General features: G+C 46.9%; 1 protein-coding gene across 1 annotated transcript in view; it reads right to left on the reverse strand.

Moving 5' to 3' along the window:
• cacna2d3a (calcium channel, voltage-dependent, alpha 2/delta subunit 3a) overlaps positions 1-23118 on the reverse strand; it is a 337954-nt gene that overhangs the window by 130907 nt on the left and 183929 nt on the right. The window contains exons 16-20 of the mRNA XM_078414636.1: positions 10189-10272; positions 7142-7213; positions 5261-5322; positions 5093-5160; positions 1712-1757 (exon numbers count right to left, since the gene is read on the reverse strand). Coding sequence (XP_078270762.1) covers positions 1712-1757; positions 5093-5160; positions 5261-5322; positions 7142-7213; positions 10189-10272 — 332 coding nt within the window. The remainder of the gene's footprint in view (positions 1-1711; positions 1758-5092; positions 5161-5260; positions 5323-7141; positions 7214-10188; positions 10273-23118) is intronic.

Raw genomic sequence — 23118 nt, forward strand, 5'->3', positions numbered from 1 at the left:
GTCAATCAGAATCACCGCTGAACACCCTCTCACCCTGAATAAACCATTTCACCAACACGGAGCGTCCTTCCCCGAGGAAGTATTGCCGAACGTCTTTAAAACATTCCAGTGCCAGTGTAAAACACAGAGTGCTGGAGAACTCACCTCGTCAGTGGTAATGGACAGACAGGCTTCCGGTCAGGACCCTGCTGGACATTATATTTATTTAATCTTTTCATAAGGTCATAAGTGATAGGAGAAGAATTAGGCCATTCGGCCCATCAAGTCTACTCCGCCATTCAATCATGGTTGATCTATCTCTCACTCCCAACCCCATTCTCCTGCCTTCTCACCATAACCTCTGACACCCGTACTAATCAAGAATCAGTCTGAAGAAGGGTCTCGACCCGAAGCGTCGCCCATTCCTTCTCTCCCGAGATGCTGCCTGACCTGCTGAGTTATTCCAGCATTTTGTGAATCAGAATCTATCTACAGTATGTCTGCCATATCCACTGACTTGGCTTCCACAGTTGTCCGTGGCAAAGAATTTCTTCGGTCAGAGGGTGGTGAATCTGTGGAATTCTTTGCCACAGAAGGCTGTGGAGGCCAAGTCAGTGGATATTTTTAAGGCAGAGATAGATAGATTCTTGATTAGTGTGGGTGTCAGGGGTTATGGGGAGAAGGCAGGAGAATGGGGTTAGGAGGGAGAGATAGATCAGCCGTGATTGAAGGAAAATAACTTGCTGGTTTAAATCGAAGGCAGACACAAAATGCTGGAGTAACTCAGCGGGACAGGCAGCATCTCAAGAGAGAAGGAATGGGTGATGTTTCGGGTCGAGACCGGGTCCAGGAAACAAAGAGTAGGAATAAAAGGGTCCCTGTCAGAATGGCAGGCAGTGGCGAGTGGAGTGCCGCAAGGATCGGTGCTGGGGCCACAACTGTTTACAATACGACCGGGTCTCGACCCGAAACGTCACCCATTCCTTCTCTCCTGAGATGCTGCCTGACCCGCTGAGTTACTCCAGCATTTTGTGTCTAGCCATGATTGAATGGTGGAGTAGACTTGATGGGTTGAATGGCCTAACTCTGCTTAGCTCTTGTGACATTGTGACCTTATGACTAAACCTGAACCACTCCATGGCGTAAACTGTAATCATTGTGGAAACTTCAACAGTGAAAACTAATAGTTGCAATTCCTGTATTAATCATGTATTGTCTTTCCACTGACTGGATAGAATGCAACAAAAACTTTTCACTGGGCCTCGGAACACTTCACAATAAACTAAACTGGAACCTTTCTATCGATTTATTTCCACCTCTGTACCCGATTTATTTCCACCTCTGTACCCGATTTCACATTGAATTTGCCCACACTATTTCCGTAGTGTCTTTTATACAATTCTTCAAAGTGATTGTTTAAGAAACATTTGGACAGGTACATGGGCTGGAAAGGTTTGGAGGGATATGGGCCAAACGCAGGCAGGTGGGACTAGCGTAGCTGGGGCATGTTGGCCGGTGTGGGCAGGTTGGGCCGAAGGGCCTGTTTCCACGCTGTATCACTCTATGACTCTATAACTGATTTTCGTGATACAAGCCGTCATGTTTCCTGAAGGTGATGTTACCAACTTGTACTTTAGGCAACATGTCAATGGGAACTCAAATGGACCTGAACAGCCTATTGGCCAAAGTTTTGCTGTCCCCTGCCTGAGCCGTTTAGAGCACAGTGTCTCACCATTCCTCCATCAACTTTAAGTCAGGATGATCCAGGTCATGTAAGCCTGAATGGGCAGAAAGACAACATGTTAAACAGCTATCACCATTGATCAATGATCATGCAGAACATCAGCCACCACCTGTAAAACCTCTCTGCCTCCTGCTCCCATAACTGCAACACCAATATTCACACCATTTCCTGCCCCTGGAATTAGCTTCCACTATTAATTGCCATTAGCTTCCCAGTTTTAAAACTAATAAATGACTCTGATATAAACCAGCATCTGAAGTTCTTTGTTTCTACATTATTACAGTCAATAATATTTAAGATATGAAACAGCAATTATTTATTAGAATTCTTTATCACCTTGAGTAAAATCCTCTCTGGAATTTCTCTGAGCACAGTATTGGTTCAACCGTGACCACAGGATTGGATTCATTGAGATGGCATTTTCTGCTGGTTTGCTGGTCACTTACCATGTTATACAGACATAGGTTTTAAAAATGCTTGACCCATACCAGGCAAATTACATGTCTCTCAAACTGCAATCAATCCCGCAATAAATTTGTCAAATTGATTTCTAGAAGCCCAGCTACCAATGAGCAGCTGTAACATAAGGCCTGTTTGGAACTGACTATGTTGTTGAAGGTTGCTGAGTGAAGCAGAAATGTTCCAACGTATGAACTCTGGAATGTCACCTTGTCGATCTGTTTTTTACATAGACGTGCGTTTAATCTGACATTCAGTTTGTGGCTCATCTTCTAAAAGGAATTGTAATTAAAACCTGCTGGTATGAATGTAATCATTCGTAGAATAAGGGGTCGGCCATTTAGGACTGAGATAAGGAAGATTTTTTTCACTCAGAGAGTTGTGAATTTGTGGAATTCTCTGCCACAGAAGGCAGTGGAGGCCAATTCACTGGATGTTTTCAAGAGAGAGTTAGATTTAACTCTTAGGGCTAACGGAATCAAGGGATATGGGGAGAAAGCAAGAACGGGGTACTGATTTTGGATGATCAGCCATGATCATAGTGAATGGCAGTGCTGGCTCGAAGGGCCGAATGGCCTACACCTGCACCTATTATCTATGTTTCTATATAAGAGGAAATGTCACCACCCAAGATCGACACAAAGTGCCGGAGTAACTCAGCGGGTCAGGCAGCATCTCTGGAGAACAGGGATAGGTGACGTTTCACAGAGTGCTGGAGTAACTCAGCGGGTCAGGCAGCATCTCTGGAGAGAAGGAATGGGTGATGTTTCATGTTGGGACCCTTCTTTAGACTGAGAGTCAGGGGATATGGAAGGGTAAGATGTGAAAACACAGATCAAAGGGGACGATGATCAAGGAGGATGCAGAATGGTTCATTGTTTGCTGAGGAGAAGGTGAGAACGAGGCATACAATCAGTAATATTTCATCAGGTCAGTGGATCTAGTCGGCGAACTGGAGTTGGAAGCCCCTGGGCAGTAGATGAAGGCCCAGGCAAGCACCAAGAAACCACAGGTGGCTGTGGTAATGAGTCTGGGTTAAAACGTGGTCATAGAGAGTTGCATTGGCTCAGTAGTTCAACATGTTCAAGGCCAATGGCAGAGGATATTGGGATATTAATGGAATGAAGAAATGCAGTTAGTGCAAAGCTAGTGGTGCTGAGGTCAAAGATCAGTCGCCATTTTATTGAATGGTAGAGCAGACATGAAGGGCCGAATGGCCTGTCCTAGCCCCCACATTCATGAGCATGTGAGGTTGCAGGTACTTTGGCATTATTAGTCAGAACCATGAAAACACAAAACAGCATTTAACACTTTGTGCAAATAACTTTAGAGATAGAACACAATATGCTGTTTTCTTGATTGAGATTTTTGAGGAAAATTTCTGACTATAATTCTGAACCAACACAGATTGTGCTGAAACTGGATCGCCCAGCAAATAGGAAATTAAACCACTGATTTTAATTTCTTATTAAATGACTGATTTTAATTCCTCATTAAACCACTGATTTTAATTTCTTATTAAATGACTGAATTTAATTCCTCATTAAACCACTGATTTTAATTTCTTATTAAATGACTGATTTTAATTCCTCATTAAACCACTGATTTTAATTTCTTATTAAATGACTGATTTTAATTCCTCATTAAACCACTGATTTTAATTTCTTATTAAATGTCTGATTTTAATTCTCTATTAAACCACTGATTTTAATTTCTTATTAAATGACTGATTTTAATTCTCTATTAAACCACTGATTTTGATTTCCCATTAAACCACTAATTTTAATTTCATACAAGTCTGTTTATGTTTATCTATAAATCATGTAAGTCATGCAGAAACCACATTGACACTCTGAGCCAAATATCAATGGCAAAACTAGGTGTTAATACCTCAGTAGCCTGTTTATAACCTGGATCAATTTATTTGTTATTTACTTTGTTGGAAAGAAAAATCAGAGGGGCCATCAGAACCCGCCTGATCCATTACCTGTGACTCAATAGACAATAGACAATAGACAATAGGTGCAGGAGTAGGCCATTCGGTCCTTCAAGCCAGCACCACCATTCAATGTGATCATGGCTGATCATCCACAATCAATACCCCGTTCCTGCCTTCTCCCCATACCCCCTGACTCTGCTATCCTTAAGAGCTCTATCTAACTCTCTCTTGAAAACATCCAGAGAGTTGGCCTCCACTGCCTTCTGAGGCAGATAATTCCACAGGGAATCACTGGGACCAAGGGATGTTTGACACAACTGCCATGTTTATTTTGAAGCATCACATGTACACATTAAATTAAAGTAACCCTATTTCCTGCATCATGATGAGCCTTGCACTCTCTAATCTGCTGGAACTTTGCTGCTCATGCTTCTGGCATTACATCATAGCTTTAACCATCCCTTCATAACGTAGAAACATAGACAATAGGTGCAGGAGGAGGCCATTCGGCCCTTCGAGCCAACACCGCCATTCAATGTGATCATGGCTGATCATCCACAATCAGTACCCCGTTCCTGCTTTCTCCCCATATCCCTTGATTCCACTAGCCCCTAGAGCTCTATCTAACTCTCTTTTAAATTCATCCAATGAATCGGCCTCCACTGCCCTCTGTGGCAGAGAATTCCACAAATTCACAACTCTGGGTGAACAAGTTGTTTCTCACCTCAGTTTTAAATGGCCTCCCCTTTATTCTTAGACTGTGGCCCCTGGTTCTGGATTCGCCCAAAATTGGGAACATTTTTCCTGCATCTAGCTTGTCCAGTCCTTTCATAATTGTATACGTCTCTATAAGACCCCCTCTCATCCGTCTAAATTCCAGTGAACACGCCCAGTCTTTCCAATCTTTCCTCATAGACTGGGCTTGTATTTCTGCTCATCCTTGCAGCATTGTGTCACAGCTTTGGCCATACCTTCTTCCAGCGTGACATTTCCCTGTAGGAAGTACTTCCCGTGACCTCTGGACAGAGCCACACCTAGACTGCAGACAGAAGGGCAGAGGGATTACACGTGGGCATCAACCAACCTCTCAGCTCAACTCTAACAAAGCTGAGGAAGCAGGGAAAATGATGAAAACTTACCTAAATGGCGTGCCTTTGATGTCGGTGTAATAGTAGTCATTTGTCATCACAAGGACTCGATTCTGAGAGGGAAATACAGCAGGAGAGGCAGACACATTACTGGGGGTGGAGCAGGTCTCAGTGTGGGCCAGTCTCTCCATAAATCATGCAACTCCCACTGCTAGCAGGCAACTGAATACTAAACACTGTCATGTATCTGCACACAGACGGCTGTGGAGGCCAAGTCAGCGGATATATTTCAGGCAGAGATAGATAGATTCTTGATTAGTGCGGGTGTCAGGGGTTATGGGGAGAAGGTAGGAGAATGGGGTTGAGAGGCAGAGATAGATCAGCCATGATTGGAATGGCGGCGTAGGCTTGATGGGCCAAATGGCCTAATTCTGGCCGAATGGCCTAAGGCACATTCCTTGTATATGCACATACTTGGCCAATAAACTTATTCACTCATTCATTCATTCATCACATGACCTTATGATCTTACACTGCGAATGGCTCGACTGTAATCATGTGTTGTCTTTCCGATGACTGGTTAGCACGCAACAAAACCTTTCACTGTACCACTGTACAATAAACTGAAACTGAACCAACCTACCAACAACTAGAGAACAGTCCTGAGCTACTATCTACCACATTGGAGACCCTCGGACTCTCTTTGATCGGACTTTACTGGACTTTATCTCAAAAATAAATTCTCTAAAATTATCAGGCGACTCGTTAGTATAATTACAGGACAGTTCGGAACTAGGTTGTTTTTGTTTAGTGTGAGAGGGAGAAACACCTTATCCCTTTAGTACCTCATTAGTATAATTACAGAACAGTCTGGTACAAGTCACAAAAAGCTGGAGTAACTCAGCGGGTCAGGCAGCATCTCTGCAGAGAAGCGATGGGTGACGTTTCGGGTCGAGACCCTTGGGTCTGAAGAAGGGCGGCACGGTGGTAGAGTTGCTGCCTTACAGCGAATGCAGCGCCGGAGACACGGGTTCCATCCCGACTACGGGCGCTGTCTGTACGGAGTTTGTACGTTCTCCCCTTTTGGAATGGCGGGACTGTCGTATGTTGAAAGGCTGGAGCGATTGGGCTTGTATACACTGGAATTTAGAAGGATGAGGGGGGATCTTATTGAAACATATAAGATAATTAGGGGATTGGACACATTAGAGGCAGGAAACATGTTCCCAATGTTGGGGGAGTCCAGAACAAGGGGCCACAGTTTAAGAATAAGGGGTAGGCCATTTAGAACGGAGATGAGGAAGAACTTTTTCAGTCAGAGAGTGGTGAAGGTGTGGAATTCTCTGCCTCAGAAGGCAGTGGAGGCCAGTTTGTTGGATGCTTTCAAGAGAGAGCTGGATAGAGCTCTTGGGGATAGCGGAGTGAGGGGGTATGGGGAGAAGGCAGGAACGGGGTACTGATTGAGAGTGATCAGCCATGATCGCATTGAATGGCGGTGCTGGCTCGAAGGGCTGAATGGCCTACTCCTGCACCTATTGTCTATTGTCTATTGTCTATTGTCCCCGTGACCTGCGTGGGTTTTCTCCGAGATCTTCGGTTTCCTCCCACACTCCAAAGACGTGCAGGTTTGTAGGTTAATTGGCTCGGTAAATGTAAAAAAGAAAAAAAATTGTCCCTAGTGGGTGTAGGATAGTGTTAATGTGCGGGGATCGCTGGTCGGCGCTGACCCGGTGGGCTGAAAGGGCCTGTTTCCGCGCTGTATCTCTAAACTAAAGTAAGCTAAGGGTCTCGACCAAAAAAGGTCTTTTCTCCAGAGACGCTGCCTGTCCCGCTGAGTTACTCTATCTTCGGTTATCGGCATCTGCAGTTCCTTCCTACACAGTTTGGTACAAGGTTGGTTTTGGTTTAGTGCGAGAGGGTGAAACACCTTACCCCTTTCTCCACCATCTTCTTCACCTCCATTGAGAACTTCCCGGTGTTCCTGCTGACCATATCATTACGCAGCTGTGAAACAGAGCAAAGTATTAATATTCTCACAGCACCTCGGCAACTGTTGCCACTAGGGTTGCCAACTGTCCCGTATTAGCCGGGACATCCCATATTTTGGGCTAAATTAGTTTGTCCCGTACGGGACCGCCCTTGTCCCGTGTTAGTAGGGTTGCCAACTTCCTCACACCTAAATAAGGGACAAAGGGTGACGTCACCGCCCCGCGCCCCACGTGACCTCACCCAGCCAGCGGCCACGTGCTCCCGCTTCACCGATGGCGGCCGCCCTGGCAGGGAGCACGTGGCCGCTGGCTGGGTGAGGTCACATGGGGCGCGGGGCGGTGAAGTCACCTTGTCCCGTAATTGGGAGTGAGGAAGTTGGCAAACCTAGTTGCCACAGAGGCTGAAGAAGTGTCCCGACCCGAAACATCACCCATTCCTTCAAATGTAAATTGCCCTCGTGTATCTAGGACAGTGTTAGTGTGCAGGGATCGCTGGTCGGTGTGGACTCGGTGGGCAGAAGGACCTATTGCCGGGCTGTGATTCTAAAACTAAAACTCAAAACTTAATAAAAACTTGGGACCATAGACGTAGCTCGGTGGAATTCAGAAACGAGAAAGTGATGTTTCATTTAAACAGAACCGTGATTAGACTCCAGTTGGAGTTTGATTCAGTTTGTGCGCCACATCTCTGGAATGCTTTGAAAAACCTTCAACGCTGATGAACCAGAATAATGAAGGGGATAAACAGTTCAAGTACGTTGATTGGATTTGTAAATTTGGCTTCAATGCCTTGGTCTTTGAAAAGCTGCAGCAGATCTAATCAAGGAATACAAACGCAGAACGGAATCAATATGTGAAGGACCAGGCAAGGAAACAATTTTATCCGCTGGTGAATCAGAGAACAACTGGACACAATCTTCAACTCAGCGTAAATCTACAGAAGAATAAAATCAATAAAAACAAATACCCAGACTGGAATATATACAAAGTCTTTAGGTGTCCAACTCAAAGTGTTTTACAACCAGTGAGATAGTTTTCAGTTTTTCTGCTAGATGCAGGAAAAATGTTCCCAATGTTGGGGGAGTACAGAACCAGGGGCCACAGTCTAAGAATAAAGGGGAGGCCATTAAAACTGAGGTGAGAAAAAACCCAGAGAGCGGTGAATTTGTGGAATTCTCTGCCACAGAAGGCAGTGGAGGCCGATTCACTGAATGAATTTAAAAGAGAGTTAGATAGAGCTCTAGCGGCTAGTGGAATCAAGGGATGTGGGGAGAAGGCAGGCACGGGTTACTGATTGAGGATGATCAGCCATGATCACAATGAATGGCGGTGCTGGCTCGAAGGGCCAAATGGCCTCCTCCTGCACCTATTTTCTATGTTTCCATCTAAGTTTCTATGATTTTATATTGTACATCACGTGGCAGTCAGCTTTTGTACTGAGTTGGGGGCTGGAAGGTTTATGTGTTTGTGTAGGAAGGAACTGTAGGAAGGATGTGCTGGCTCTGGAGAGGGTCCAGAGGAGGTTTATTAGAATGATCCCAGGAATGAGTGGGTTAGCACATGATGAGCGTTTGACAGCACTGGGCCTGTACTCGCTGGAGTTTAGAAGGTTGAGTGGGGACCTCATTGAAACTCACAGAATAATGAAAGGCCTGGATAGAGTGGATGTGGAGAGGATGTTCCCACTGGTGGGAGAGTCTAGGACCAGAGGGCACAGCCTCAGAATTAAAGGGCGCTCTTTTAGAAAAGAGGTGAGGAGGAACTTCTTTAGTCAGAGGGTAGTTAATCTGTGGAACTCATTGCCACAGAGGGCTGTGGAGGCCAAGTCAGTGGATATTTTTAAGGAAGAGATACACATAGTCTTGATTAGAACGGGTGTCAAGGATTATGGGGAGAAGGCAGGAAAAAGGAATTAGGCGGCAGAGATCAGCCATGATTGAATGGCGGAGTAGACTCGATGGACCGAATGGCCTAATTCTACTCCTATAACCTGTGAGCTTGTAAACTGCAGAAGTTAGACACAAAAAGCTAGAGTAACTCAGCGGGTCAGATAGCATCTCTGGAGAGAAGCAATAGGTGACATTTCGGGGGACGAGACCCTTCTTCAGACTGAGAGTCAGGGGAGAGGGAAATGAGAGATCTAGAAATTGATGTGGAGAGATATACAACAAATGATTGAAAGATAAGAAAAAAAGTAACAATGATAAAGGAAATAGGTCATTGTTAGCTGTGGCCTTGGTGAGAACAGGTACAGACAACGAGACTGAACAAGACAATGTGGAAGCTGCTACAACTTGGGTGGGGGAGAGATAGAGAGAGAGGGAATGCCGGGGCTACCTGAAGTGAGAGAAATCAATGTTCACACCACTGGGCTGTGAGCTGCCCAAGTGAAATATGAGATGCTGTTCCTCCAATTAGCGTTTAGCCTCACTCTGACAATGGAGGAGACCCAGGACAGAAAGGTCTGTGTGGGAATGTTTATTGTCACATGTAACAATGGCAGGGGGAGTTAAAGTGTTTTGCATGTACGTTAGATACGAATCCCCAGAGAAACAGATATGGTCAGGACATTCCCTTCTAGCCCTGCCTTATCCCAGCCAGTGTTAGGCTTTGTGGGTGAGTTTGGGGTCGAGGTATCCAACTGATTTTCCACATCATTCTCACTATTTACTTGTGTGTGCCTTTGATAGGAAAGTAGTTCTGGCTTCTGCTTGTACATCTCTGGTTATTGTTGAAAAAAGGACTCAATACAAAAATGACCGTTCCTATTTGCTTCACAAATGCTTCCAACAACTTTGGAAGTGTGTCTATCTTCAGTGTAAGTCTGAAGAAGGGTCTCGACCCGAAACGTCACCCAATCCTTCTCTCCAGAGATGCTGCCTGACCCGCTGAGTTGCTCCAGCTTTATGTGTCCATCTACGATCAACACAAAGCTAGACACCAATGCTGTCCTGCAACTTAAACAAACATGCAGACAACATGGACACTTACAACGTTATCCACATCTGCCCATTCCAGTTCAGACAGGTCGACATTCTTGTAGCTCGGCTTCATCCTCCTTTTTCCTTCTTCATACTTCAAATAAAACATTAGATCACCATTAATCAAATGTGATGTGCATGCTTTACTTCTTCCACCTGTGTGTTGGATTAAATGGATACAACATAATGATTAATGAGATATAGAGTCAAAGAGTGTTACAGTGTGTAAACAGGCCCTTCGGCCCAACTTGTCCACACCGGCCAACATGCCCTATCTACACTAGTCCCACCTGCTCGCATTTGGCCCACATCCCTCCAAACCTGTCCTATTCATGTACCAGGAAGCAACATGTGAGGCTGGGAAAGCACATCTCGGACCCGCAGACCCTCAGCATAGGAGCACCGCAAGGCTGCATACTCTCCCCTCTCCTTTACTCTCTCTACACCAACGACTGCACCTCCACAGACTCCTCTGTCAAGCTCCTCAAGTTTGCGGATGACACTACCCTGATTGGACTGATCCAGGATGGGGAGGAATCTGCCTACAGATGGGAAGTGACACAGCTGGCGTCCTGGTGCCATCGCAACAACCTGGAGCTCAATGCTCTCAAGACAGTGGAACTAATTGTAGACTTTCCAAGAGATCCCCCTCCCCTCCCCCCACTCACCATCAACAACACCACAGTCACATCTGTGGAGTCATTTAAGTTCCTTGGAACCATCATCTCCAGGGACCTTAAATGGGGGGCCACCATCGACTCCACAGTCAAAAAGGCCCAACAGAGGATGTACTTCCTGCGGCAATAAACACAATCTGCCACAGGCAATGATGGCCCAATTCTATACTGCTATCATTGAGTCCATCCTCACCTTCTCCATCATGGTCTGGTTTGGCTCAGCCACCAAGCATCACATCCGGAGGCTGCAACGGATCGTTCGCACAGCTGAGAAGGTTGTTGGCTGCAACCTTCCCCCCATTGATGAACTGTACACTGCAAGGGCCAGGAAGTGAGTGGGCAAGATCATCTCTGACCCCTCTCACCCTGGCCACAAACTCTTCGAAGCACTTCCCTCTGGAAGGCGACTCCGGACTGTCAAAGCAGCCACAGCCAGACATAAAAACAGCTTTTTTTTCCACGAGCGATAGTTCTACTCAATAACCAAAGTCTGTAGTCTCTTGTTTGCTCTGGTTTATTTTCACCCACATGTTTAGACCATAATGTTGTATCCTTATTGTTCTGATGTGTTTATGCTTTATTCTTAATTGTTAACTGTATGTTTGTGTTGTCATCTGTGAGCGGAGAATGAAGGCACATTCCTTGTATGTGAATACTTGGCCAATAAACTTAAACCTATTCAAACCTGACTCAATGTCTTTTAAACGTTATGCATCAACTACCTGCCTCAACTACCTCCTCTGGCAGCTCATTCCACCCACCCACCACCCTTTGTGTGAAAAAGCTTATCCTTAGGTTCCTATTAAATCTGCAGCAGCCTGGGGCTCAGTTAGACTGGGCCCTGCTGGAGGCCCTGCAGCAGCCTGGGGCTCGGTTAGACCGCTCACTGCTGGAGGCCCCACTGCAGCATGGGGCTCAGTTAGACCACTCACTGCTGGAGGCCCTGCAGCAGCCTGGAGCTCAGTTAGACCACTCACTGCTGGAGACCCTGCAGCAGCCTGGGCACAAAATGCCTGGAGGACACTTGACTCTCTCTCATCCATTACCCAGTAGTCCACACTACCTTTCCTGAGCTCCAGATTCACCATTGTGGACCCATCAGTAAAACATATTCTACTCTTCCCATTCCCACACCGTTACCTTGCATGCTCCAATAATCCACCTGCTCTTTAGAACGGAGATGAGGAAAAACTTTTTCACTCAGAGAGATGTAAATCTGTGGAATTCTCTGCCTCAGAAGGCAGTGGAGGCCGATTCTCTGGATGCTTTCAAGAGAGAGCTAGATAGAGCTCTTAAGGATAGCGGAGTCAGGGGGTATGGGGAGAAGGCAGGAACGCGGTACTGATTGTGGATGATCAGCCATGATCACATTGAATGGCGGTGCTGGCTCGAAGGGCCGAATGGCCTCCTCCTGCACCTATTGTCTATTGTCTATTGACCGTGAATATTGCAACGGGGGCCCTCGATTAAAATCTTTGTTGGTCCACACTGCACCTAGAGTTTAATACAATTCAGTGCAGTCATCTGCTTGCAGTCTCTGCTTCCAACCCAGGTGACTATTTGCGTGCTAGCCACAGGAACAGATCTACAATTACATATTACAATTGGCCCACACTCTGAAATCTCTTCTCCTGCAGCAACATTTATTACTTCAGCAGTGATCTTCTGAAACTCGTCTCAGATCACTAAACGTTTTTCCCTTTCATCCTGTATTTGTACACTGTGGACGGCTTGAATGTAATCATGTATATTTCTAAAATAAACTAATTGCATCGTTTTTCCGCAGACTAGATAGCATGGAACAAAAAAGCTTTTCACTGTACCTCGAAACACGTGACAATAATAAACGAAACTAAACTGCAGATGCTGTTTGATAAACAAGAAGATACAGAGTGCTGGAGTAACTCAGCAGGTTAGGCAGCATCTCTGGAGAGCAAGGATAGTTGACGTTTCACAGAGTGCTGGAGTAACTCAGCGGGTCAGGCAGCATCTCTGGAGAACATGGATAGTTGACGTTTCACAGAGTGCTGGAGTAACTCAGCGGGTCAGGCAGCATCTCTGGAGGACATGGATAGGTGACGTTTCAGGTCAGGACCCTTCTTCTGAAGATGTAGCCTGACCTGCTGAGTTACTCCAGCACTTTGGGCCATTTGCTCTCTGTACATTTGTTTTTTGGGGTAAATACACAAACTGTACCAAGCCACCAGATGGCAGTAAATCTCCATTCATGAACACACACACGCACACACGCACGCACGCACACGTACACACACACGCACACGCACACATACAACTAATCATGCAGAGATTACGCTGGGATGCTGCATGCTCATGTTCAGATATATATCCTTATTGTTTTGATGTGTTTATGCTTTATTCTTAATTGTTAACTGTATGTTTGTGTTGTCATTTGTGAGCGGAGCACCAAGGCACATTCCTTGTATATGCATACTTGGCCAATAAACTTATTCATTCATTCATTCATTCATTCATTCATTCATTCATTCATCCTCGCATTCCAGGTTCACCATCGCAACATTAAAAAGACACTTGGACAGGCACACGGACTGGAAAAGTTTAGAGGGAAGATAGACACAGAGTGCTGGAGTAACTCAGCGGGACAGGCAGCATCTGTGGAGAGAAGGAATAGGTGACGTTTCTTCTGACAAGGTTCAGAGGGAAATGGGCCAAAGCTGGACAGTGCGGTCCAGATATATTTAAGGCAAAGATAGAGAGATTCGTGATTAGTGCAGTCGTCAGGGGTTATGGGGAGAAGGCAGGAGAATGGGGTTAGGAGAGAGAGATAGATCAGCCATGATTGAATGGCAGAGTAGTCTTGATGGGCTGAATGGCCTAATTATACACCTATCACATGAACTTGTGAACTTATGATCTCCCATCTATCTCTTTGGAGACATTTAAACGTTCTTTAAGCAGACTAAATCAGACTTCAATGTGATATCTTTGCACTACACGTTGTACTCTCTATGGGCAGCTTGATTGTCCTACATGGATTGGACAGGTTTGGGGGGATATGGACCAAGCGCAGGCAGGTGGGACATGTTGGGCGGTGTGGGCCGAAGGGCCTGTTTCCACGCTGTATCACTCTATGACTCTACAGTTGTTTCGTTTTGACCGGATAGCATGGAAACAACAGCTTTTCACTATTCCTTGGCACAAGTGACAATAATAAAGTAATCTAACCTACTTGGGAATGCCCTGCATGGGACAGATTGATCTGCATGGACCAGTTGGGCCGAAGAGCCTGTTTCCGTGCCATGTGACCCAATGAGTCTGAAGAAGGGTCTCGACACGAAACGTCACCCATTCCTTCTCTCCAGAGATGCTGCCTGTCCTGCTGAGTTACTCCAGCATTTTGTGTCTGTCTTCGATTTGAACCATCATCTGCAGTTTTTTCCTACCAATGATTCTACTGTTCCATCACCAGACCATTTTGATCAACATGTTCAGAATAAAATTAGACATCACATAAAACACTGACCTGTAACATAAACAGTTTATCAAGGAATATTGCACCTTGCTAAACCCGTAAAACTCAGGTGCATTTAAAAGAGAGTTAGATCGAGCTCTAAGAGCTAGTGGAATCAAGGGATATGGGGAGAAGGCAGGCACGGGTTACTGATTGTGGATGATCAGCCATGATCATAGTGAATTTGCGGTGCTAGCTCGAAGGGCCAAATGGTCTCCTCCTGCACCTATTTTCTATGTTTCTATGTGTATACCACTCAGAGTAGAAAAACAAAAATATCCTACTGTAAAATGGAGACACGAGAGGCTGCAGATGCTGGAATCGTGATCAGTACGGGTGTCAGGGGTCAGTGCGGGTGTCAGGGGTCAGTGCGGGTGTCAGGGGTCAGTGCGGGTGTCAGGGGTCAGTGCGGGTGTCAGGGGTCAGTACGGGTGTCAGGGGTTATGGGGAGAAGGCAGGAGAATGGGGTTAGGAGGGAGAGATAGATCAGCCACGATTGAATGGTGGAGTAGACTAGATGGGCCGAATGGCCTCATTCTGCTCCAAGAACGTATGAACTGATGAAAACACAAAGTACTGGGTGAACTCGGCAAGTTAGGCAACTTCTATGAGGGGATTGGCCAGGCGACTTTTGCCGGTCAGAAGAAGGGTCCCGACCCGAAACATTGTCTGCCATTCGCCTCCACAGATGCTACCTGACCCGCTGAGTTCCTCCAGCACTGTGTTTTGCCGATTTCCTGTAGTCAACACCGATCTACAAGCCTAACATGGCATAACAGCACACATTTCACTCTGTATTGCCATTGAATTCTCTGATCTAATTTTAATTTATTGTATTAAGACACCATATTTCTTAACACTTAGCTGAGGACTTCCATTCATATGTCTTTGTTAATGGATCAGCCTTCTGGCGAGCAGCTGTTTTCCAATATTATGATTATTACTCTACCAAAATTAATTACAACTCTGTCAGTTTATTTTGCAATGATTTACTTATAAATTTAATTATTTTAGCTATTAATCCAAAGCACGCCTCATCATGGAATGTATTAAACGCTCGAAGACATCAAAGCCATTCTAAACTGCTCCAGATATTTCTTTAAAATAATCCCTTCTACTTGGTGTTCAAAAGACGAAAAATATATCTTCATTTCAATCAGCATTTATCTCCCTGATCATTTTGATCTTGTAAAAACAGAATTTAGAACTTAGAACATTGAACAGTATAGCCCACAATGTCTGTGCTGAACATGATGCCAAGATCTCTTGTTTGGTTGGCATGGACTCGGTGGGCCGAAGGGCCTGTTTCCAAGCAGTACCTCTAAACTTCACTAAACCAGAGAGAGTCCTGTCAGCATTGATGCCACTGGATGCTGCAGAAAGCCTAGAATGCTGGAGTAACTCAGCGGGTCAGGCAGCATCTGTGGAGAACATGGATAGGTGACGTTTCACAGAGTGCTGGAGTAACTCAGTGGGTCAGGCAGCATCTGTGGAGAACATGGATAGGTGACGTTTCACAGAGTGCTGGAGTAACTCAGCGGGTCAGGCAGCATCTGTGGAGAACATGGTTAGGCATTTGGTGTTCCACTTAGTTTAGTTTAGTTTAGAGATACAGCACGGAAAAAGGCCCTTCTGCCCACCGAGTCCGCGCCGACCAGCGATCCCCACACATTAACACTACCCATAACACACTAGGGACAATTTACACACACACCAAGCCAATTAACCTACAAACCTGTACGTCTTTGGAGTGTGGGAAGAAACCGGAGATCTTGGAGAAAACCCATGCAGGTCACGGGGAGAACGTTCAAACTCCGTACAGACAGCACCCGTAGTCGGGATCAAACCCGGGTCTCCGGCGCTGCATTCGCTGTAAGGCAGCAACTCTACCGCTGCGCCACCGTGCCCGCCCGAACACTAGCGCGGTCAGTTATGTGTCTGACACAGGGTTGCCAACTTCCTCACTCCCAAATAACGGACAAGACGACGTCACCGCTCCGCGCCCCGCGTGACCTCACCCAGCCAGCGGCCAGGTGCACCGCTCCACCAATGGCGGTGGCCCGGGCCGGGAGGTGGGCTGCTATGCAACCTCCGTTAGGTGGTGCCCGGGCCTCCGGATCTACACCGTCCGGACCTACAGCGTCCGGGCCTACAGCGTACGGACCTACAGCGTCCGGGCCTACAGCATACGGGCCTACAGTGTACTGGCCTACAGCGTAAAGGGCCTACAGCGTACGGGCCTACAGCGTACGGGCCAACAGCGTCCGTGCCTACAGCGTACTGGCCTACAGCGTACGGGTCAACAGCGTACGGGCCTACAGCGTCCGGGCCTACAGCGTACGGGCCAACAGCGTACGGGTCAACAGCGTACGGGTCAACAGCGTACGGGCCAACAGCGTACGGGTCAACAGCGAACTGGCCTACAGCGTACGGGCCAACAGCGTACGGGCCTACAGCGTACGGGCCAACAGCGTACGGGCCTACAGCGTCCGGGCCTACAGCGTACGGGCCAACAGCGTACGGGCCTACAGCGTACGGGTCAACAGCGTACGGGTCAACAGTGTCCGTGCCTACAGCGTACGGGCCAACAGCGTACGGGCCTACAGCGTCCGTGCCTACAGCGTACGGGTCAACAGCGTACGGGTCAACAGCGTCCGGGCCTACAGTGTCCGGGCCAACAGCGTACGGGCCAACAGCGTACGGGCCTACAGCGTACGGGCCTACAGCGTACAGGTCAACAGCGTACGGGTCAACAGCGTCCGTGCCTGCAGCGTACGGGCCTACAGCGTACGGGCCTACAGCGTACGGGCCTACAGCGTACGGGTCAACAGCGTACGGGTCAACAGCGTACGGGCCTACAGCGTACTGGCCTACAGTGTACGGGCCTACAGCGTACGGGCCTACGGTGTCCGGACCTACAATGTCCGGACGTACAGTGTCCGGACGTACAGTGTCCGGGCCTACAGTGTCCGGGCCTACAGTGTCCGGGCCTACAGTGTCCGGGCCTACAGTGTCCGGGCCTACACTGTCCGGGCCTACAGCACCCCCAGGGCCTAATACGGGACAAGGGCGGTCCCGTACGGGGCAACCAATTTAGCCCACTATACGGGATGTCCCGGCTAATACGGGACAGTTGGCAACCCTAGTCTGACACCACAGAGGGATGAGGCTGACGTCTGTGATTACAGCTCATTCGTGTGGAGTCCAACGTTAGCAGGAAACGATTCCTGGCACCATCTACCCCGTGTTCATTCACATCTTTGTGCGATTTACATATTAAACACTTGCTACTCGATCCTGTTTGCAGACTATCACAGGAAATGATTCATTAACAACAGCCAACTAGTTTATAATTTTGATTTAAAGTGGGAGTGTACCCATTAATTATATAATGTCTAATTACATCAATACTGCAACCTTATATTTAAGCAGAAGAAATGCACATTTACAAAAATATTTAATGTTACGTCTTTGATTTATTATTTGGAGTCACAGAGTGATACAGTGTGGAAACAGGCCCTTCGGCCCAACTTGCCCACACCGGCCAACATGTCCCAGTTACACTAGTCCCACCTGCCTGCATTTGGTCCATATCCCTCCAAACCTGTCCTATCCATGCACCTGTCTAACTGTTTCTTAAACGTTGGGATAGTCCCAGCCTCAACTACCTCCTCTGGCAGCTCGTTCCGTACACCCACCACCCTCTGTGTGAAAAAGTTACCCCTCAGATTTCTATTAAATCTTTTCCCCTTCACCTTGAACCTATGTCCTTTGGTCCTCGATTCCCCTACTCTGGGCAAGAGACTCTGTGCATCTACCCGATCTATTCCTCATGAATTGCCCGAATATATGCTCTCAATTTCCTGAAGTGTAAATATGCTTTTCAATTAATATATAATTCATCTTTAGTCCAGTATAAAAATTAAAATGTCGTTTTAGAACAAGAATTCACAATTAGTATTAATTTAGTGAAAACTCTGTAACTGGGAATATTGGAACTTGTAACAGATTATTACTAAAAGATGAAAAGATAGTTTGAGAAGTCAGTCATTTTTAATTCAATAGACAATAGACAATAAGTGCAGGAGGAGGCCATTCGGCCCTTCGAGTCAATGTGATCATGGCTGATCATTCTCAATCAGTACCCCGTTCCTGCCTTCTCCCCATACCCCCTGACTCCGCTATCCTTAAGGAGCTCTATCCAGCTCTCTCTTGAATGCATTCAGAGAATTGGCCTCCACTGCCTTCTGTGGCAGAGAATTCCACAGATTTAGAACTTAAACTGTGGCCCCTTGTTCTGGACTCCACCAACATTGGGAACATGTTTCCTGCCTCTAACGTGTCCAACCCCTTAATAATCTTATACGTTTCAATAAGATCTCCTCTCGTCCTTCTAAATTCCAGAATATACAAGCCTAGTCGCTCCAGTCTTTTAACATATGACAGTCCCGCCATTCCGGGAATTAACCTAGTAAACCTACGCTGCACGCCCTCAATAGCAAGAATATCCTTCCTCAAATTTGGAGACCAAAACTGCACACACAATTCCTTTAAAAAAGATCAAGAGAGTTGGCATCCAAGCACGACAGTAACAAATGTGAAACTCCAAAAGCACACCTCACACTGGCTGGTACACATGGCAGTAATAAATCTAAACCGAAACCTATCTCTCATTCGAAGCATTCACAGCCGGGCAGTTTAGTGGTGAAATATTATTGCAAAGTTACACTGTAACGGATGATAGGCACAGAGTGCTGGAGTAACTCAGCGGGTCAGGCAGCATCTGTGGAGAACATGGATAGGTGACGTTTCACAGAGTGCTGGAGTAACTCAGCGGGTCAGGCAGCATCTGTGGAGAACATGGACAGGTGACGTTTCACAGAGTGCTGGAGTAACTCAGCGGGCCGGGCAGCATCTGTGGAGAGATGGAATGGGTGACGTTATGGGTCCTATCCTGAATAAATATCACTGTTCGTCTGCCTTGTTGTCACCTTCCCCTCAGCTAACAATGAATGATTCTACATTTCCTTAGCATTGTCCCCTTTGATCTGTGTTTCCGCACCATACCCTTCCATATATTTGTGTCTCCCTCTCCCCTGACTCTCAGTCTGAAGAAGGGTCTCGACCCGAAACGTCACCCATACCTTCTCTCCAGAGACGCTGCCTGTCCCGCTGAGTTACTCCAACACTTTGTATCTTATCTTCTGTTTAAGCCTGCATCTGCATTTCCTTCCTGCACTGCCATGGAAGAACTCATTCTGGAGCAACATATTTCCACAGCTTCAAATATTTTTGTCGAACCTTTTCTAATTTCCTCATTTAAATGCTAAGCCATCTACCACAGCATCACCCATACCTAATGATCTGAGCAACACATCTGATGTCGGGTGTTGATGGAAGACTTGTATCACTTCCCCCCAGTATGTTTATCGTAGATAACAGATAAAAAATAATCGTTGGGACACAAACGTTTACGAGCACAGAATCCCGACTTTGAAAGGGTGGCCATTGTGGCGCAGCGGTAGAGTTGCTGCCTTGCGGTGCCAGAGACCCTGGTTCCATCCTGACTACGGGCGCTGTCTGTACGGAGTTTGTACGTTCTCCCCCTGACCTGCGTGGGTTTTCTCCGGGATCTTCGGTTTCCTCCCACACTCCAAAGACGTGCAGGTTTGTAGGTTAATTGGCTTGGTTTGTATGTACGTTGTCCCTAGTGTGTGTAGGATAGTGTTAGTGTGCAGGGATCGCTGGGCGGCACGGAGTCGGTGGGCCGAAGGGCCTGTTTCCGCGCTGTATCTCTAATCTAATCTAATCTAAATCTAAATAGAGCTTTAAATCTCTGGAATTGAAGTCATCTTTACACTTTGCAAAGAAGGAGCTGGGGGATGGGATGAAGCCAGTGTATAATCTGAAGAAGGGTCTCGACCCGAAACGTCACCCATTCCTTCTCTCCCGAGATGCTGCCTGACCTGCTGAGTTACTCCAGCATTTTGTGAATATAATCCAAGGTTAACTGTTGGCCATCACACGTTGCAGACAGAGCTGCCACAGAGCACAGAAGCCTGGTGCACCCATGCAATTTACTCCACTCAACAACGTTCCAAGCAAGATACTTCCCAACTGGACAAATAATCAGTTCTTCAAATGCATGATCATAAAAATAACTTAGTGCTTATTTTCAAATGCCTGAGTGAATATATTCAGATAACGTCACAATAAAACAGCATCTGTGTGCTGTCACTTTTGAATTAAGGAGACACTGTTCTTTGCCAAACTGCTACTCTGCACAATTTGTAAGCAAGGAAGTTAATTCCTGGTTGCATGACTTGAACAAAGAGAGCAGACGGAATCAGAAAACAGATTGTTTCTCTGGAAAGCCGGGGGCTGAGGGAGACTTGGTGGAAGGTGTCTAAACATTGGTGGGAGGTGAGGATAGGGGGGACAGTCAGAACCATTGTCCCAGGAACATGTCAATGTCAAGGTGAGAGGGGCCAACTTTACCAAGGTATGGTCGGAAGGAATAGGAGCAGAATTAGGCCATTCAGCCCATCAAGTCTACTCCCCCATTCAATCATGGCTGATCTCTCTCTCCCTCCTAACCCCATTCTCCTGCCTTCTCCCCATAACCTGACACCCGTACTAATCAAGAATCTGTCTATCATTTGCGGGGCAAGTTTTCACAAGTTCACAAGTTATAGGAGTAGAATTAGGCCATTTGGCCCATTGAGTCCACTCCGCCATTCAATCATGGCTGATCGCTGCCTCCTAATCCCATTTTCCTGCCTTCTCCCCATAACCCTTGACACCCGTTCAATCAAGAATTTGTCCATCTCTGCCTTACACAGGCAGTTGTTTTACACAGAGGGTGGTGGGTGCCTGGAACGTGCTGCCAGGGGTGGTGGTGGAGGCAATGGGTGGTGGGTGCCTGGAACGCACTGCCATGGGTGGTGGTGGAGGCAGTGGGTGGTGGGTGCCTGGAACGTGCTGCCAGGGGTGGTGGTGGAGGCAGTGGGTGGTGGGTGCCTGGAACGTGCTGCCAGGGGTGGTGGTGGAGGCAGTGGGTGGTGGGGGCCTGGAACGCGCTGCCAGGGGTGGTGGTGGAGGTGGTGGGTGCCTGGAACGTGCTGCCAGTGGTGGTGGTGGAGGCAGTGGGTGGTGGGTGCCTGGAACGCACTGCGAGGTGGAGGCACGCTATCTGATCAGATCAGTTAATGCTTTACATTAATACAATCAAGTCAAACTCAAGTCTAACAGGTGGAGCACAGGGGAAGATACAGAGTGCAGTATATAGTTCTCAGCATTGTAGCGCATCAGTTCCACAGACAAAGTCCAATGTCCACAATGGGGTAGAGGTGAATCGGACAGTGCCCTAGCTTGTGGAAGGGCCGTTCAGAAGGCTGATAACAGAGGGGAAGAAGCTGTTGCTGAGTCTGGCGGTGTGCACTTTCAAGCTTCTGCACCTTCTGCCAGACAGGAGCGGGGAGGAGAAGGAAGCACGGTCATTTCATCCTTAATTAGAGACTCTAAAATCTTCTGTGCCACAGATGTCAGTTTAACTGGCCAGTAATTGCCCCGATTAGTTCCATCTTCCCTTTTTGAAGAGCTGTAACACTGTGGCTTCTGCCCGGCACCTTGGCACTATCCACACTGAATACAACACTGGGATATCATTGCTACAGCCGTGGCAATTTCCACACTCACATCCTAAGATGTTCTGCACAAGTAATATATCTTCCTTTAGTTCAACTCATTAATGCCTGGGCAGCACGGTGGTGCAGTGGTAGAGTTGCTGCCTTACAGTGCTTGCAGCGCCAGAGACCCGGGTTCGATCCTGACTACGGGTGCTGTCTGTACGGAGTTTGTACGTTCTCCCCGTGACCTGCATGGGTTTTCTCCGAGATCTTCAATTTCCTCCCACACTCCAAAGGTGTACAGGTTTATAGGTTAATTGGCTTGGTGTATGTGTAAATTGTTCCATAGCGTGTGTAGGATAGTGGTAATGTGCGGGGATCGCTGGTCGGCGCGGACCTGATGGGCCGAAGGGCCTGTTTCCACACTATCTCTAAACTAAACTAAACTAAACTAAACTATCAAAATATTTCGATTATCCATTCATTGCCACTTGTCTACCAACATTCACAGTCTGGGGTATCACAAAGTGCGGGAGTAACTCAGCAGGTCAGGCAGCATCTTGGAGAGAAGGAATGGGTGATGTTTCGGGTCGAGACCCTTCTTCAGACCCTTACACAACATCCTACACAACATTCACAGTCTCCTCAATCACCTACTAAATATTACACGTTTCACCTGAAATGTTACTTGAAGCTGAAGTTTCAGGAGTGGGACATGGAGACAGGGCTTGGATCTGGCAGAAGTCACAGTGGAGCAGAAATTAGATGTAGACACAAGGAATTGCAGACCCTGGAATCCAGAGCAAAAAACAAAATGCTGGAGCAACTCAGCGGGTCAGGCAGCTGGTGTACAGTACAGAGCATATTGAGTATAGGAGCAAAGAGGTCCTTCTGTAGTTGTACAGGGCCCTAGTGAGACCACACCTGGAGTACTGTGTGCAGTTTTGGTCTCCAAATTTGAGGAAGGACATTCTTGCTATTGAGGGTGTGCAGCGTAGGTTTACTAGGTTAATTCCCGGAATGGCGGGACTGTCGTATGTTGAAAGACTGGAGCAGCTAGGCTTGTATACACTGGAATTTAGAAGGATGAGAGGGGATCTTATTGAAACATATAAGATTATTAAGGGATTGGACACGTTAGAGGC

Source organism: Rhinoraja longicauda, chromosome 17 (assembly GCF_053455715.1).
Source record: "Rhinoraja longicauda isolate Sanriku21f chromosome 17, sRhiLon1.1, whole genome shotgun sequence".
Classification (NCBI taxonomy): Eukaryota; Metazoa; Chordata; class Chondrichthyes; order Rajiformes; family Arhynchobatidae; genus Rhinoraja; species Rhinoraja longicauda.